Genomic DNA, 18,995 nt, shown 5'->3' on the forward strand with positions numbered 1-18,995 from the left:
ACCAAGGTGCATTGTGGGTTCCTTTTAACAGTTCTAATTGTTGGTTCCCTTTAACAGTTCTAATTGTGGGTTCCTTTTAACACTTCTAGTACTCAGTGTGCAGTGTAGGTACCTTTTAACAAACATTTATAGTACCCAGAATTGTGGGTACCTTTTAATAGTTTTAGTACCCCACGGTATGTTAAAATAATTTGCAGTTTTATATGCCACTATGTCACTGCAACATAGCCTCTCATAGCGGTTCACAAACTATTATCTGTGGTTATAGGGCCTTTAGCAGTTAGCCAATGTCTTTCTCAACTCCCTGGGGAGCATACAGCCGGAGCAACCATTTCCACACTAACAGTGTACACAGGGCATTTCTTGTTGTTGTTTATGGATACAACACAGCGCCTGTGCCGATACTCGAACTAGTGACCCTTCGGTCACATAGCCCTCCGTCCTACCACTAAACCCTTGGCCAACCTTGCTGGCTCCTTTTGATATTTCTGGTATCCTAAGGTGCATTGTATTGCCTCTTTCATAACTCTAGTACCCCATGGTACATTGTTTAATGGTGCATTGCTGGGCCCTTTCTCAGTCTAATACACTTATCACTAGCAGCTCTCGATTGTGCTTCAACACAAACACAAAAACAGAACTAGCAAGGAGTAAACATTTATTTAGACATTGACCGTACTGTCACATTACTGGTAGTTAAACATTAAAACATAATGTTGAGCCAACTCAATAAATTCAGCCAATCACCCAATCACATCATTCATGGAGTTTTACCTGATCTTGACATTCCAAGTGCCAGACATTTCTGAAGACGACAGTACTGACATCTGTTGCGAGTGAGCACAGTGATCTCACAGTTCTTGTTGTAGTAGCACCTCTTCCTTGCTGGGTCACCAATATCCTGGAGGGCTCGACGGAAAAATCCCTAGCAAAAAATAGCAAAGTAAATATTAACAAACTATTACAATTTGATGTAACTGGTATCTACACTAGTACATGCAATACTTAGATAATGTCTACTAATTTTACTTAGCATCTGACCTATTTCTTAGGACACTAACTTAAGTTTGTGTATGTTACTCCCTATACCCAGTAGTATATCTGTACCTTGTCCTCTCACTGCCTCGTACCCAGTAGTATATCTGTACCTTGTCCTCTCACTACCTCGTACCCAGTAGTATATATGTACCTTGTCCTCTCACTGCCCCGTACCCAGTAGTATATCTGTACCTTGTCCTCTCACTGCCTCGTACCCAGTAGTATATCTGTACCTTGTCCTCTCAATGCCTCGTACCCAGTAGTATATCTGTACCTTGTCCTCTCACTGCCTCGTACCCAGTAGTATATCTGTACCTTGTCCTCTCACAGCCCCGTACCCAGTAGTATATCTGTACCTTGTCCTCTCACTGCCCCGTACCCAGTAGTATATCTGTACCTTGTCCTCTCACTGCCCCGTACCCAGTAGTATATCTGTACCTTGTCCTCTCACTGCCCCGTACCCAGTAGTATATCCGTACCTTGTCCTCTCACTGCCCCGTACCCAGTAGTATATCTGTACCTTGTCCTCTCACTGCCCCGTACCCAGTAGTATATCTGTACCTTGTCCTCTCACTGCCTCGTACCCAGTAGTATATCTGTACCTTGTCCTCTCACTGCCCCGTACCCAGTAGTATATCTGTACCTTGTCCTCTCACTGCCCCGTACCCAGTAGTATATCTGTACCTTGTCCTCTCACTGCCCCGTACCCAGTAGTATATCTGTACCTTGTCCTCTCACTGCCCCGTACCCAGTAGTATATCTGTACCTTGTCCTCACACTGCCTCGTACCCAGTAGTATATCTGTACCTTGTCCTCTCACTGCCCCGTACCCAGTAGTATATCTGTACCTTGTCCTCTCACTGCCTCGTACCCAGTAGTATATCTGTACCTTGTCCTCTCACTGCCCCGTACCCAGTAGTATATCTGTACCTTGTCCTCTCACTGCCCCGTACCCAGTAGTATATCTGTACCTTGTCCTCTCACTGCCCCGTACCCAGTAGTATATCTGTACCTTGTCCTCACACGGCCTCGTACCCAGTAGTATATCTGTACCTTGTCCTCTCACTGCCCCGTACCCAGTAGTATATCTGTACCTTGTCCTCTCACTGCCTCGTACCCAGTAGTATATCTGTACCTTGTCCTCTCACTGCCTCGTACCCAGTAGTATATCTGTACCTTGTCCTCTCACTGCCTCGTACCCAGTAGTATATCTGTACCTTGCCCTCTCACTGCCTCGTACCCAGTAGTATATCTGTACCTTGTCCTCTCACTGCCTCGTACCCAGTAGTATATATCGGTAGCTTACCCTCTAACTGCCTCGTAACCAGTAGTATACCCGTACCCCCCACCCTGGATTGCAATCTTACCTTGCAACCCTCACAGGCCAGCACCCCATAGTGGATCCCAGATGATCGGTCCCCGCACACTAGACATTTCAGGTTGGTGGTAGGTGCTGTTGAGCTTGGCTTCGGCACACACATTGCTGAAAGACAGACTGCAATGGAGAAAAATTCAAACATATTAAGGCTTAAATCTGAAAATGAAAACTGATAGGGAAACAGGACCTAGGGTTAATGGTGACCTTGACCTTGGCACCCCCTTACACACTCGTAATTCTCATAGATATTCTCATACTCGACCCTTTGTTAAACTTTGATAAAAATAATTTAAGGAATCTTTTAAGAAGTCTCTAGTGTGATAACATCAATTCCGAAGCCGAAAGGACAAACATGGACCCCTATTAAAATTGGCCGGTAATAAAAGGATATACAGTATTCAATCATTGGAAAGACAAGAATTACAGGCAATTAAGGAATTTATGTCCCTCTTTGTCAGTTTATTAAGTTTTCACTAAAATTTCATTATTTTTTTCCCAAAAAACCCAACAAATCCTCCACTTGATAGTATGGAGGCACACTGTATACATGTGTAAGTAATGATGCATTGCAGAACAAATATTGAATCACTTATTCTCAAAATTCACCTAATTTAGTCACTAGTGGGAAGAAAATACAGAAGGAACATTACTGATAAGTTATTACTATGTAAATGGAAATGGAAAAAATAACTGCTTTAATTACAAGACAAAAGTAATGGAGAAAGGCAGTGCCATTGTTCACAAATAGAACTGCCTCGTTATAGCCTTGACAATAGATATGTGGGTAGCCTTTGGGACCTATCTACTACTGTTATGTACCATTGAATCACTGCAAGTCAGACATATTTTGCATACTGTTTTTCATTTTTTTCTCAGAATATTGTTTCACAGTAGGGCTTATGCGCAAACTAATATTATCATGGTCTTTCGAACGCCTAAACAAGACAGAAACAATTGACCCATAGCCCTTGTGAAACATACGGTTTTTATTTATCTGCAAATAAGCCACAAATTCTTCATTTTTCAGAATCATCAATTTTAAAAGAGTAAGCTAAAAGGGTTGCACAAATGACTTCTCAAAAACAGTGATGTACAGTAGAAGACAACTATTAACTGATATATGTCAGTGTTGTACAGTAGAAGACAACTATTAACTGATATGATATGTCGGTGTTGTACAGTAGAAGACAACTATTAACTGATATATGTCAGTGTTGTACAGTAGAAGACAACTATTAACTGATATATGTCAGTGTTGTACAGTAGAAGACAACTATTAACTGATATATGTCAGTGTTGTACAGTAGAAGACAACTATTAACTGATATATGTCAGTGTTGTACAGTAGAAGACAACTATTAACTGATATGATATGTTGGTGTTGATATGATATGTCGGTGTTGTACAGTAGAAGACAACTATTAACTGATATATGTCAGTGTTGTACAGTAGAAGACAACTATTAACTGATATATGTCAGTGTTGTACAGTAGAAGACAACTATTAACTGATATATGTCAGTGTTGTACAGTAGAAGACAACTATTAACTGATATGATATGTCGATCGGTGTTGTACAGTAGAAGACAACTATTAACTGATATATGTCAGTGTTGTACAGTAGAAGACAACTATTAACTGATATATGTCAGTGTTGTACAGTAGAAGACAACTATTAACTGATATGATATGTTGGTGTTGTACAGTAGAAGACAACTATTAACTGATATGATATGTTGGTGTTGTACAGTAGAAGACAACTATTAACTGATATGATATGTTGGTGTTGTACAGTAGAAGACAACTATTAACTGATATGATATGTCGGTGTTGTACAGTAGAAGACAACTATTAACTGATATGGTATGTTGGTGTTGATATGATATGTCGGTGTTGTACAGTAGAAGACAACTATTAACTGATATGATATGTTGGTGTTGTACAGTAGAAGACAACTATTATACTGATATGATATGTCGGTGTTGTACAGTAGAAGACAACTATTAACTGATATGATATGTCGGTGTTGTACAGTAGAAGACAACTATTAACTGATATGATATGTTGGTGTTGATATGATATGTCGGTGTTGTACAGTAGAAGACAACTATTAACTGATATGATATGTTGGTGATGTACAGTAGAAGACAACTATTAACTGATATGATATGTCGGTGTTGTACAGTAGAAGACAACTATTAACTGATATGATATGTCGGTGTTGTACAGTAGAAGACAACTATTATACTGATATGATATGTAGGTGTTGTACAGTAGAAGACAACTATTAACTGATATGATATGTCAGTGTTGTACAGTAGAAGACAACTATTAACTGATATGATATGTCGGTGTTGTACAGTAGAAGACAACTATTAACTGATATGATATGTCGGTGTTGTACAGTAGAAGACAACTATTAACTGATATGATACGTCAGTGTTGTACAGCAGAAGACAACTATTAACTGATATGATATGTCGGTGTTGTACAGTTGAAGACAACTATTAACTGATATGATATGTTGGTGTTGTACAGTAGAAGACAACTATTAACTGATATGATATGTCGGTGTTGTACAGTAGAAGACAACTATTAACTGATATATGTCAGTGTTGTACAGTAGAAGACAACTATTAACTGATATGATACGTCAGTGTTGTACAGTAGAAGACAACTATTAACTGATATGATATGTTGGTGTTGATATGATATGTTGGTGTTGTACAGTAGAAGACAACTATTAACTGATATGATATGTTGGTGTTGATATGGTATGTTGGTGTTGATATGATATGTCGGTGTTGTACAGTAGAAGACAACTATTAACTGATATGATATGTCGGTGTTGTACAGTAGAAGACAACTATTAACTGATATGATATGTCGGTGTTGTACAGTAGAAGACAACTATTATACTGATATGATATGTAGGTGTTGTACAGTAGAAGACAACTATTAACTGATATGATATGTCAGTGTTGTACAGTAGAAGACAACTATTAACTGATATGATATGTCGGTGTTGTACAGTAGAAGACAACTATTAACTGATATGATATGTCGGTGTTGTACAGTAGAAGACAACTATTAACTGATATGATACGTCAGTGTTGTACAGCAGAAGACAACTATTAACTGATATGATATGTCGGTGTTGTACAGTTGAAGACAACTATTAACTGATATGATATGTTGGTGTTGTACAGTAGAAGACAACTATTAACTGATATGATATGTCGGTGTTGTACAGTAGAAGACAACTATTAACTGATATATGTCAGTGTTGTACAGTAGAAGACAACTATTAACTGATATGATACGTCAGTGTTGTACAGTAGAAGACAACTATTAACTGATATGATATGTTGGTGTTGATATGATATGTTGGTGTTGTACAGTAGAAGACAACTATTAACTGATATGATATGTTGGTGTTGATATGGTATGTTGGTGTTGATATGATATGTCGGTGTTGTACAGTAGAAGACAACTATTAACTGATATGATATGTCAGTGTTGTACAGTAGAAGACAACTATTAACTGATATGATACGTCAGTGTTGTACAGTAGAAGACAACTATTAACTGATATGATATGTTGGTGTTGATATGGTATGTTGGTGTTGATATGATATGATGGCGTTGTACAGTAGAAGACAACTATTAACTGATATGATATGATGGCGTTGTACAGTAGAAGACAACTATTAATTGATATGATATGTTGGTGTTGATATGATATGTTGGTGTTGATATGATATGTCGGTGTTGATATGATATGTCGGTGTTGATATGATATGTCGGTGTTGTACAGTAGAAGACAACTATTAACTGATATGATATGTCGGTGTTGTACAGTAGAAGACAACTATTAACTGATATGATATGTCGGTGTTGTACAGTAGAAGACAACTATTAACTGATATGATATGTCAGTGTTGTACAGCAGAAGACAACTATTAACTGATACGATATGTCGGTGTTGTACAGTTGAAGACAACTATTAACTGATATATGTTGGTGTTGATATGATATGTTGGTGTTGATATGATATGTTGGTGTTGATATGATATGTCGGTGTTGATATGATATGTTGGTGTTGATATGATATGTTGGTGTTGATATGATATGTTGGTGTTGATATGATATGTTGGTGTTGATATGATATGTCGGTGTTGATATGATATGTCGGTGATGTTGGTGTTGTACAGAATCTTACTGTAATCATTTCTCTGTACCACAAGCTTTATACCAGCTGTAAATGTTGCATCCAGACACTGCCAACATTAACATCCTCTGGGACACGTAATCTAATCCATTTTACCAGTACAAAACAACCTTTAAACGTCTGTGGGCAGATTATTATTTTTTAATAGATCTTCAGATTTTATGTCTATGTTCAGAAATGCAATTTTTACTGCTGAATTTATAGGATTTGAACTGAGATTGTCAAACATTACATTTGATATTTTACAAGAGATCCCAGAGGGATATCGGCGCCCACCATTGAATGACCTTTATTAGTTCCATGTGAGACAAATCTTTTCAATACATTTCCTTCATTCCCCATTTCCTCTTTTACGATGCTCCAGTACTTCTCAAGAAATGGCAATAACAAATTTCAACTGTTAAAATCCAAAATGGCCATATGTAAGCCATTTTGTTTTCCAAATCATGTTCAAAACTGAAGGGGCACAAATGGAATAAAGGGAACCTAAATATCAAGTTTGAAAAATGTGCCTCCAATGGTTTTCAAGAAATAGTGATAACTGTCAACTGTCAAGATCAAAGACAACCACCTTATGGCCATTTCATTTTTTCAGATCACACTCAAAAACAGAAGCCCTGTGAGGGGTTTTGAGTAAATGATCTAAAAATATTCAAAATCAGCATTTGAAATTACACTCTTGGTGTCTAGTAATGAATTTTTAACAAATATTAGTTAATTAATAATCAGATATTTTTAACTTTTCCAGATAGCCAACGACAGGGTGCAAAAAGACTTTGATACAACAAAGAAATCAAGAAAGCGTAAATTCCAGATAGATATGGACAATTCCAAGTATGATAGGTATACCCAGGAGTCTGTAGACAGTGGTAGATATACCCTGGAATCTGTAGACAGTGGTAGATATACCCAGGAGTCTGTAGACAGTAGTAGATATACCCAGGAGTCTGTAGACAGTGGTAGATATACCCAGGAGTCTGTAGACAGTGGTAGGTATACCAAGGAGTCTGTAGACAGTAGTAGATATACCCAGGAGTCTGTAGACAGTGGTAGATATACCCAGGAATCTGTAGACAGTGGTAGGTATACCAAGGAGTCTGTAGACAGTAGTAGATATACCCAGGAGTCTGTAGACAGTGGTAGATATACCCAGGAATCTGTAGACAGTGGTAGGTATACCAAGGAGTCTGTAGACAGTAGTAGATATACCCAGGAGTCTGTAGACAGTGGTAGATATACCCAGGAATCTGTAGACAGTGGTAGGTATACCTAGGAGTCTGTAGACAGTGGTAGATATACCAAGGAATCTGTAGACAGTGGTAGGTATACCCAGGAGTCTGTGGACAGTGGTAGGTATACCCAGGAGTCTGTAGACAGTGGTAGGTATACCCAGGAGTCTGTAGACAGTGGAAGATATACCAAGGAATCTGTAGACAGTGGTAGGTATACCCAGGAGTCTGTGGACAGTGGTAGGTATACCCAGGAGTCTGTAGACAGTGGTAGGTATACCCAGGAGTCTGTAGACAGTGGTAGGTATACCCTGGAGTCTATAGACAGTGGTAGATATACCCAGGAGTCTGTAGACAGTGGTAGGTATACCCTGGAGTCTATAGACAGTGGTAGATATACCCAGGAGTCTGTAGACAGTGGTAGATATACCCAGGAGTCTGTAGACAGTGGTAGATATACCCAGGAGTCTGTAGACAGTGGTAGATATACCCAGGAATCTGTAGACAGTGGTAGGTATACCAAGGAGTCTGAAGACAGTAGTAGATATACCCAGGAGTCTGTAGACAGTGGTAGATATACCCAGGAATCTGTAGACAGTGGTAGGTATACCTAGGAGTCTGTAGACAGTGGTAGATATACCAAGGAATCTGTAGACAGTGGTAGGTATACCCAGGAGTCTGTGGACAGTGGTAGGTATACCCAGGAGTCTGTAGACAGTGGTAGGTATACCCAGGAGTCTGTAGACAGTGGTAGGTATACCCTGGAGTCTATAGACAGTGGTAGATATACCCAGGAGTCTGTAGACAGTGGTAGATATACCCAGGAGTCTGTAGACAGTGGTAGATATACCCAGGAGTCTGTAGACAGTGGTAGATATATCTAGGAGTCTGTAGACAGTGGTAGGTATACCCAGGAGTCTGTAGACAGTGGTAGGTATACCCAGGAGTCTGTGGACAGTGGTAGGTATACCCAGGTGTCTGTAGACAGTGGTAGATATACCCAGGATCTGTAGACAGTGGTAGATATACCCAGGAGTCTGTAGACAGTGGTAGATATACCCAGGAGTCTGTAGACAGTGGTAGGTATACCAAGGAGTCTGTAGACAGTAGTAGATATACCCAGGAGTCTGTAGATAGCGGTAGGTATACCCAGGAATCTGTAGACAGTGGTAGGTATACCCAGGAGTCTGTAGACAGTGGTAGATATACCATGTAGTTTGTAGACAGTGATAGATATACCCAGGAGTCTGTAGACAGTGGTAGATATACCCAGGAATCTGTAGACAGTGGTAGATATACCCAGGAATCTGTAGACAGTGGTAGATATACCATGTAGTTTGTAGACAGTGGTAGGTATACCCAGGAGTCTGTAGACAGTGGTAGATATACCCAGGAGTCTGTAGACAGTGGTAGATATACCCAGGAATCTGTAGACAGTGGTAGATATACCCAGGAATCTGTAGACAGTGGTAGATATACCATGTAGTTTGTAGACAGTGATAGATATACCCAGGAGTCTGTAGACAGTGGTAGATATACCAAGGAATCTGTAGACAGTGGTAGATATACCATGTAGTTTGTTGACAGTGGTAGGTATACCCAGGAGTCTGTAGACAGTGGTAGATACACCCAGGAGTCTGTAGACAGTGGTAGGTATACCCAGGAGTCTGTAGACAGTGGTAGATACACCCAGGAGTCTGTAGACAGTGGTAGATGTACCCAGGAGTCTGTAGACAGTGGTAGATATGCCATGTAGTTTGTAGACAGTGGTAGGTACACCCAGGAGTCTGTAGACAGTGGTAGGTATACCCAGGAGTCTGTAGACAGTGGTATATATACCCAGGAGTCTGTAGACAGTGGTAGATATACACAGGAGTCTGTAGACAGTGGTAGGTATACCCAGGAGTCTGTAGACAGTGGTAGATATACCCAGGAGTCTGTAGACAGTGGTAGATATACCCAGGAGTCTGTAGACAGTGGTAGATATACACAGGAGTCTGTAGACAGTGGTAGGTATACCCAGGAGTCTGTAGACAGTGGTAGATACACCCAGGAGTCTGTAGACAGTGGTAGATATACCCAGGAGTCTGTAGACAGTGGTAGATATACCCAGGAGTCTGTAGACAGTGGTAGATATACCCAGGAGTCTGTAGACAGTGGTAGATATACCCAGGAATCTGTAGACAGTGGTAGATATACCCAGGAGTCTGTAGACAGTGGTAGATATACCAAGGAATCTGTAGACAGTGGTAGATATACCCAGGAGTCTGTAGACAGTGGTAGATATACCCAGGAGTCTGTAGACAGTGGTAGATATACCCAGGAGTCTGTAGACAGTGGTAGATATACCCAGGAGTCTGTAGACAGTGGTAGGTATACCCAGGAGTCTGTAGACAGTGGTAGATATACCCAGGAGTCTGTAGACAGTGGTAGGTATACCCAGGAGTCTGTAGACAGTGGTAGGTATACCCAGGAGTCTGTGGACAGTGGTAGATATACCCAGGAGTCTGTAGACAGTGGTATATATACCCAGGAGTCTGTAGACAGTGGTAGGTATACCCAGGAATCTGTAGACAGTGGTAGATATACCCAGGAGTCTGTAGACAGTGGTAGATATACCCAGGAATCTGTAGACAGTGGTAGATACACCCAGGAGTCTGTAGACAGTGGTAGGTATACCCAGGAGTCTGTGGACAGTGGTAGGTATACCCAGGAGTCTGTAGACAGTGGTATATATACCCAGGAGTCTGTGGACAGTGGTAGATATACCCAGGAATCTGTAGACAGTGGTAGATACACCCAGGAGTCTGTAGACAGTGGTAGGTATACCCAGGAGTCTGTGGACAGTGGTAGGTATACCCAGGAGTCTGTAGACAGTGGTATATATACCCAGGAGTCTGTAGACAGTGGTAGGTATACCCAGGAGTCTGTGGACAGTGGTAGATATACCCAGGAATCTGTAGACAGTGGTAGATACACCCAGGAGTCTGTAGACAGTGGTAGGTATACCCAGGAGTCTGTGGACAGTGGTAGGTATACCCAGGAGTCTGTAGACAGTGGTATATATACCCAGGAGTCTGTAGACAGTGGTATATATACCCAGGAGTCTGTAGACAGTGGTAGGTATACCCAGGAGTCTGTAGACAGTGGTAGGTATACCCAGGAGTCTGTAGACAGTGGTAGATACACCCAGGAGTCTGTAGACAGTGGTAGATATACCCAGGAGTCTGTAGACAGTGGTAGATATACCCAGGAGTCTGTAGACAGTGGTAGATATACCCAGGAGTCTGTAGACAGTGGTAGGTATACCCAGGAGTCTGTAGACAGTGGTAGATATACCCAGGAGTCTGTAGACAGTGGTAGGTATACCCAGGAGTCTGTAGACAGTGGTAGGTATACCCAGGAGTCTGTGGACAGTGGTAGATATACCCAGGAGTCTGTAGACAGTGGTATATATACCCAGGAGTCTGTAGACAGTGGTAGGTATACCCAGGAATCTGTAGACAGTGGTAGATATACCCAGGAGTCTGTAGACAGTGGTAGATATACCCAGGAATCTGTAGACAGTGGTAGATACACCCAGGAGTCTGTAGACAGTGGTAGGTATACCCAGGAGTCTGTGGACAGTGGTAGGTATACCCAGGAGTCTGTAGACAGTGGTATATATACCCAGGAGTCTGTGGACAGTGGTAGATATACCCAGGAATCTGTAGACAGTGGTAGATACACCCAGGAGTCTGTAGACAGTGGTAGGTATACCCAGGAGTCTGTGGACAGTGGTAGGTATACCCAGGAGTCTGTAGACAGTGGTATATATACCCAGGAGTCTGTAGACAGTGGTAGGTATACCCAGGAGTCTGTGGACAGTGGTAGATATACCCAGGAATCTGTAGACAGTGGTAGATACACCCAGGAGTCTGTAGACAGTGGTAGGTATACCCAGGAGTCTGTGGACAGTGGTAGGTATACCCAGGAGTCTGTAGACAGTGGTATATATACCCAGGAGTCTGTAGACAGTGGTATATATACCCAGGAGTCTGTAGACAGTGGTAGGTATACCCAGGAGTCTGTAGACAGTGGTAGGTATACCCAGGAGTCTGTAGACAGTGGTAGATACACCCAGGAGTCTGTAGACAGTGGTAGGTATACCCAGGAGTCTGTAGACAGTGGTAGATATACCCAGGAGTCTGTAGACAGTGGTAGATATACCCAGGAGTCTGTAGACAGTGGTAGGTATACCCAGGAGTCTGTAGACAGTGGTAGATATACCCAGGAGTCTATAGACAGTGGTAGATATACCCAGGAGTCTATAGACAGTGGTAGATATACCCAGGAGTCTATAGACAGTGGTAGATATACCCAGGAGTCTATAGACAGTGGTAGATATACCCAGGAGTCTGTAGACAGTGGTAGATACACCCAGGAGTCTATAGACAGTGGTAGATATACCCAGGAGTCTATAGACAGTGGTAGATATACCCAGGAGTCTGTAGACAGTGGTAGATACACCCAGGAGTCTATAGACAGTGGTAGATATACCCAGGAGTCTATAGACAGTGGTAGATATACCTAGGAGTCTATAAACGGCCCAGATGGATAGATAGAAATCAGCATACCTGGTTTATTTTTGGTACATGACTACCTAGTGTATAGATGATCTGTCTACCTCAGGTGATCTGACAGATAGGGAAGGGTGTGCATGATATTTATAAAATTCTCCGCCAAATACGTTAACATCCAAAATATCAAGGTCATTGATTTCTCTCCGACAACAATGTTCATTCATCTGTATCAAGTCAATTGTAAACAAATCAATACTTTAATTTTATCTACTTTAGAAATACATTGTAGACAGTTGTTTACAACACATTTAAAAATTGATAGATAGACACATTTTTTAAACCTTCAGGTTAAATTTGATATGTACAGAAATGTATGTGTACATGTGCCCATAGATGACGGCAGTAAATTTCACCATCTGGTGCATGTCTGGTTTGTTAACTTCCTTGAAATGAAGCAGGTGGTATTTGTGCATTGCAGGTCTGTCTGACAGGTAAATACAGGTAAATGTAGATGAGGTAAGATGTATGTCAGTATTGGCTGTCAAAGTCAATGAATCATTACAACACATACATTTGTACCTGAACAGTCTATCAACACTTATCTGCCGCAGATTTTTTTTCTCTGGTCTCTATATTTACAGCTCTGTCTGACTATTCAATATACCACGTTTAAAGTTGTTACATAATATTCGTCCTCATTCCATACCTTAAAATTCTGTAATTCAGATACTGTATTCATGCAGAAGTAACCTGTAGATTTCAACATGAAATCTTGTGACTTGAAGTAGGTGGATGGACCTACTACAGGACAGTAGAACAATTATAAGTTATTAGGCGTCTTGCCTGATCTGCTTAGTCAGTAAGCAGGTTTCAAGCAAACTCAAAAATTCACTAAAACTTGAGTATTTTTTTCTGGTCTAAATTGCACTGTTTTTGTTTTTGTTTTTATAACGGTATGTTACAATTTTAATTCTATCAAGAATTCTTCTAGTGCCTTTCTTTGATTAATTTCAGTATAGTGCACAAAATAGAAATATGAACAAGAGGCCCAGGGGCCTTAACGGTCATCTGACTCTAAATTAAAGACCCTTATAATATTGTAGTATGCATTCTCTGTAGCAGGTTTAGTGGCACTGTTGGCCATGGCAGCCATCTTGGATTTCTGACTGACCCAATAAATAACAACACTTGGCCAGAACAATCTCAAGATCATTTCTGGTAAGTTAGAGCTGAATCCCACAGGTGGAATTTGAGAAGAAGTTTGAAATATGTGTTGTTCAGGAAAAACATGATTGCGCAATCATGTTACAAAATGGTCGCCGTGGCTGCCATTTCAAAGTTTTTACGAAGCCGAAAAATAACAACACTTTGTTGGCTCCCCTTCCTTAACCTCCTCACCAATTTCCAGCTCAATCGCACCAGTGGAACTGGAGAAGAAGTTTAAAATGTGTTTTTCAAGATGGCTGCCATGACGGCCATCTTGGATTTCTGACTGACCTGATAAATAACAAAACTTGGCCAGGAACATCTCAGGATCATTTCTGTGAGTTACAGCTGAATCCCACTGGTGGAATTTGAGAAGAAGTTTGAAATAGGTGTTGTTCAGGAAAACCATGATTGCGCAATCATTTTACAAAATGGCCACCATGGCTGCCATGTCAAAGTTTTTACGAAGCCGAAAAATAACAACACTTTATTGGCTCTCTTTCCTTAACATCCTCACCAATTTCCAGCTCAATGGCACCAGTGTAACTGGAGAAGAAGTTTAAAATGTGTTTTTCAAGATGGTTGCCAAGGCGGCCATCTTGGATTTCTGACAGACTTGAAAAATAACAACACTTGGTCAGGACCATCTCAGGATCATTTCTGGTAAGTTAGAGCTGAATCCCACTGATGGAATTTGAGGAGAAGTTTGAAATAGGTGTTGTTCAGAAGAACCATGATTGTGCAATCATGTTACAAAATGGCTGCCGTGGCTGCCATGTCAAAGTTTTTATGAAGCCGAAAAATAACAACACTTTATTGGCTCTCCCGCCTTAACATCCTCACCAATTTCCAGCTCAATCGCACCAGTATAACTGGAGAAGAAGTTTAAAATGTGTTTTTCAAGATGGTTGCCATGGCGGCCATCTTGGATTTCTGACCGACCTGAAAAATAACAACACTTCCTCAGGACCATCCCAGGAACATTTCAGGCAGGTTTCAGCTCAATCTCACCAGTGGAACTTGAGAAGAAGTTTCAAATGTGTTTTCAAAATGGCGGCCATGGCGGCCATCTTGGATTTCAGAGTGACCCGAAAAATAACAACACTTGGTCAGGACCATCCCAGCATCATTTCAGGCAAGTTTCAGCTCAATCCCACTGGTGGAACTTGAGAAGAAGTTTGAAATGTGAAAAGTTTACGCACGGCGGACGGCGGACGGCGCACGACGACGGACGAAACATGATGACTATAGGTCATCCTGACCCTTCGGGTCAGATGACCTAATAAAAGGAACTGTTTTTTCCGGGGTCTCAAAAGCAAAATGACCTTTTATCCGGAAGTCGTTATGTAAGCTACATGTAATATTTCTTTTTCATTTAGACTGTCATCTATATGCAATTAACTTTAATAACAGAAAAGAACACTTTTAACTTCTGATGAAATTGACAGAAAACAAATACTTGATACATCACAAACAATTGAAACAGTGACATTTAAAAGGAAGACTCCGGTCTATGTCATGTGAACAATTCAATCATTTACTTATGGGTTAAAGTTTGCCTGTACTCATATAAATGTTTGTGTAAGACAGTCTAAAAATTCAATTTGTTACTAACTTGCAATCAGATCACAGAGAATTTTTGTTTTTGTAGACAATAGATTATCTATTTAAACATGATACATGTGATGTAAATGATTCTAAACAGTACATGTATAACCAAAAATATAATTATGAAATATTAATACCTTTCCCCTTGGTATAACACAGCATCATTGTCTCTTCACGTTGAATGAAAGGTTCATTTTGATATATGGTTTCGTATATATAATTATAGAAAGATGTAGTTTTTTTGATACATCTCATGTTTTTAGACGGAGATGAAATATAACAACATACCATGTGGGTGGGAGAGACAGAGAATTCTACAGAATTATAGTTCTTCATATTCCCACTTTGTTTTCTAAAATGTCCAAAAACATAATAAAATCCAGAAGCAAATTTGATTCATTGAGGGTAAAATCATATAGTGTACATGAACTACAATAAAATTCAAGCCACATTGAATATTTCCAGACAAACTTCATAGTTTTCATTAAAAATCTGGATACTGTAGTTCTTAAACTATGAGTTTAAATGTTGATATGGAGGACAAATCTAATGGAAAAGTAACAAAGTTTTAAAGTGTATTAACTTCAAATTTATAAATTGCTTTGTTAATAGGACCTTAAACAAAATAAACCACAAATTTGGTTGTATATATATATATATAGTGTCTCTGCTGTGCAGATAAACATATTGACAACATCAACTAATATTTGGGCCAATCAACAGCATGAAGACATAATGACAACTACCCTTGATATTTTGGCCACTCACCAGCATGGAGACATAATGACAGTGCTACCTAATATTTGGGCCAATCAACAGCATGAAGACATAATGACAACATATCTTGATATTTGGACCTATCAACAGCATGGAGACATAATGATGATGCCACCTAATATTTGTGCCAATCAACATTAAGTAGACATAATTATCATGCCCCCTGATATTTTGGCCAATCAACAGCATAGAGACAAAATGACAAGGTCCATTAGCTTTGTCAATTTGAAAGGCAATAAATAATTTTGATCTTGACAAAGTATGAATTTCATAATTCTTAAATCTACTATCATGAATTTTGTAAAGAAATGTTTCAGATTAAACCCTTTGACATTTGATTTAGTGTCATACTGGCATACAAAGTGGAACAAAATTCAAAAGCAGTTAAATACTACATCTAGCGGAATTTTGCAAATCCATCAATTAGATTTAAGATGGGAATAAATTCAATCTCAATTTTCATAAAACTAATGCGAATTTACCAGTACAGTAGTTTTGAACTAGACAAAGTATGAATTTCATTAAATTCCTACAATCTGCTATTATGAATTTCTAAAGAAATGTTTTTGACTATACACCTATGGTATCTCTGATCTGTACTCACCTGACGTAAATCTACAGGATACAATGGCTGATGGTCATGTCCGGTCATTAATATCTCATTAACCGATCCATTTGATTTTCTTTTTTTATTAGTTAGGTAATAAACCTGCCAGAGCTCCTCATACTACTTCCTATACTGTCCACCAGTACTGGTAGACAGGGTGGTGTTAAGGGCCCAGTTACACAAACCTTAATAAAGAATGTTGTTGAGAGCGGCCACAAAGATTGCCAAAGATTAATGTGGTGTTTTTTGTTTTTTTTATGTTAATCAGTCTGTTTATTAAGTTTATCTAGCTTCTGAATTTGGTTGTACTGTAAACTGCCCAAAGATAAAGCCTCACAAGCCACATTTTAGTACAGAGTAGACAAAACTATATCTTTCGAACAAATATTTCAAATGATGTTAATAAACATAGTAAAAACCACCAGATTTTAGCCGTCTAAGGGTAAGTCATTACATGACTCAAGAATATGTGCGATATGATAATAAGCTCATGGCCCTTTAGTACAAATGGCTTGTAGGTACCACTAGAATTACGGTTTTAATATCACATTGCAAGACAATTTGTCTCAACAAAGTCTCCAGGCACATCAGATATCTTACATTGCAGACATGCTGAAAACACAAACATTTGATCTATTCAAGAGAAAAGTCACTTTATTATTTCAACATGTACAAGCTAAAGCATTTTTAAGAAACCCATGTTGAAGCCTTTTTTCATAAAAGCCAACTTAAGCTTAAGTACCTTTCTTCATATGACTTTTTTAAGCTCAAAATAATAATGTAAGCATTCTTAGGATTTTTAAGATATTTCTTTCTCACTCTCACAAACTGAGAAATGAATTGAAGTTTTCTACAGTTTCAATGTAATCTGTTTAAAATATTGTCAATACCAGAAATAATACTTTTATTGTCCAACAATATAAAACCTTTTTTTTCTCATGTACGTTTGATTTGTTTCTTCAAAACAGGATCTTCTCGTGAATTGTCAAGTCATTATAGCAAGGCTTCAGAGCCCTAACATGTCTCATTGTCAAGTCTACATCCTTTTCACATTGACTCATACAAACAATTAGGAATTAACTTAAACTGTAACACTGTCCAATGAGGAAGAGAGTGAACATTTTAATGTGATACATCCTGAATGATGCAAGATTAAAACAGTACTTGTGTAAAGTTATACAGTCATACAACATCAGTTTGTATGGTAACATTACGGTATATCAAAATATTTCTGGTGTCCACTGCCATGGTGTCAAATGATACAAAACAAACAAAATATTGCTATAGCGTCATAGTTCTGAGTTGTGAAAGGATATGAGAACAATATAATCTTAATATCCATGGAATTCTGAGCCAGATATAGAATATTCCTAGTGTAATACTGTTATCAGCAATACATTACAATAAAATGTTAGCTCAAACATTCCATGTCTTAAAAAATATCTGTCATAACAGTAGCATCTAACAGGTTCGCAGCATCCGGTGGTGTACCTTACCATATCATACTTTAATAAACCCATGCCTAGTATTAAGCCCACCAAAGGTCTATTGTAGTGCAGTGAAAATGATAGCTAATGATTGTCCTGGAAAATGTCCATGTTCTTCTTAGAATCAAGGTATATGGTTTGGCCCTTCCCCCGGGCTTATTTAACGTAGGATGTGATAGGTGATAAATTATGTAATCAATGTTTGTTGAATATCAAAATAATTTTAAATGAATTTTTAATCTATTTATTGTCTTTCTCTATTTATGAAAATGAAAAAGCGAGAGTGTGTCCTGTGATGTGGTAGAAATCCTTTGTCTATGTCTGAGCAGTAATTATATTTAATGAATTGTATACATAATGATGCTGCCTAAGTCTGTTATGTTATGCTATTTTCACAATTAATTATATTTTTTTTTATTCAATCCATTTTGCAAATTAAGTTTTTATGTGACATTTTAATCAAATCTAGATAATTATCTATCATTTCTATTGATATATTCATAAAATTAATTATTTCGTAGATTTCAAACCAGGATTAATCAATTCACCAAAATTGTGGCAAAAGTATGAATATTCAATTTTTTATGAAAAAACCCCCTGAATAAATAGTGGGAGAATTGATGTACAACTGTTGGTAATTTACTTATTACATGGATGGTTATATTAAACACGGACAAAATAATCTCTAATAGAAAAAGACGATTCTGATTGAACATTGCTGGACCACTGAATTTACATGTCACTGGAGGAAATCACCACAATTTAATTTTATTGATTTCCTTTTTTAATCCAGTTGTCTTTAAACTCTATAAAACTAACTAGCATATAATTTCTCTATTGTTTGTTGTTTAATATGCATAGACATTTTTTTCA

At 38.8% G+C, this 18,995-nt stretch overlaps 1 protein-coding gene across 4 annotated transcripts in view; it reads right to left on the reverse strand.

Annotated features, from left to right (window-relative positions):
• Positions 1 to 18,995, reverse strand: part of LOC117332480 (peroxisome proliferator-activated receptor delta-like) — a 134,346-nt gene that overhangs the window by 18,074 nt on the left and 97,277 nt on the right. For all 4 annotated transcript variants that reach the window (XR_004533744.1, XM_033891417.1, XM_033891406.1 and 1 more), the window contains 2 exons: positions 2,406 to 2,533; positions 775 to 925 (listed from right to left, as the gene is read on the reverse strand). Coding sequence is in view for 3 of the 4 variants with exons in the window: in XM_033891417.1 (XP_033747308.1) it covers positions 775 to 925; positions 2,406 to 2,533 (279 nt within the window). In the remaining variant the exon portion in view is untranslated. The remainder of the gene's footprint in view (positions 1 to 774; positions 926 to 2,405; positions 2,534 to 18,995) is intronic.

Source organism: Pecten maximus, chromosome 1 (assembly GCF_902652985.1).
Source record: "Pecten maximus chromosome 1, xPecMax1.1, whole genome shotgun sequence".
Classification (NCBI taxonomy): domain Eukaryota; kingdom Metazoa; phylum Mollusca; class Bivalvia; order Pectinida; family Pectinidae; genus Pecten; species Pecten maximus.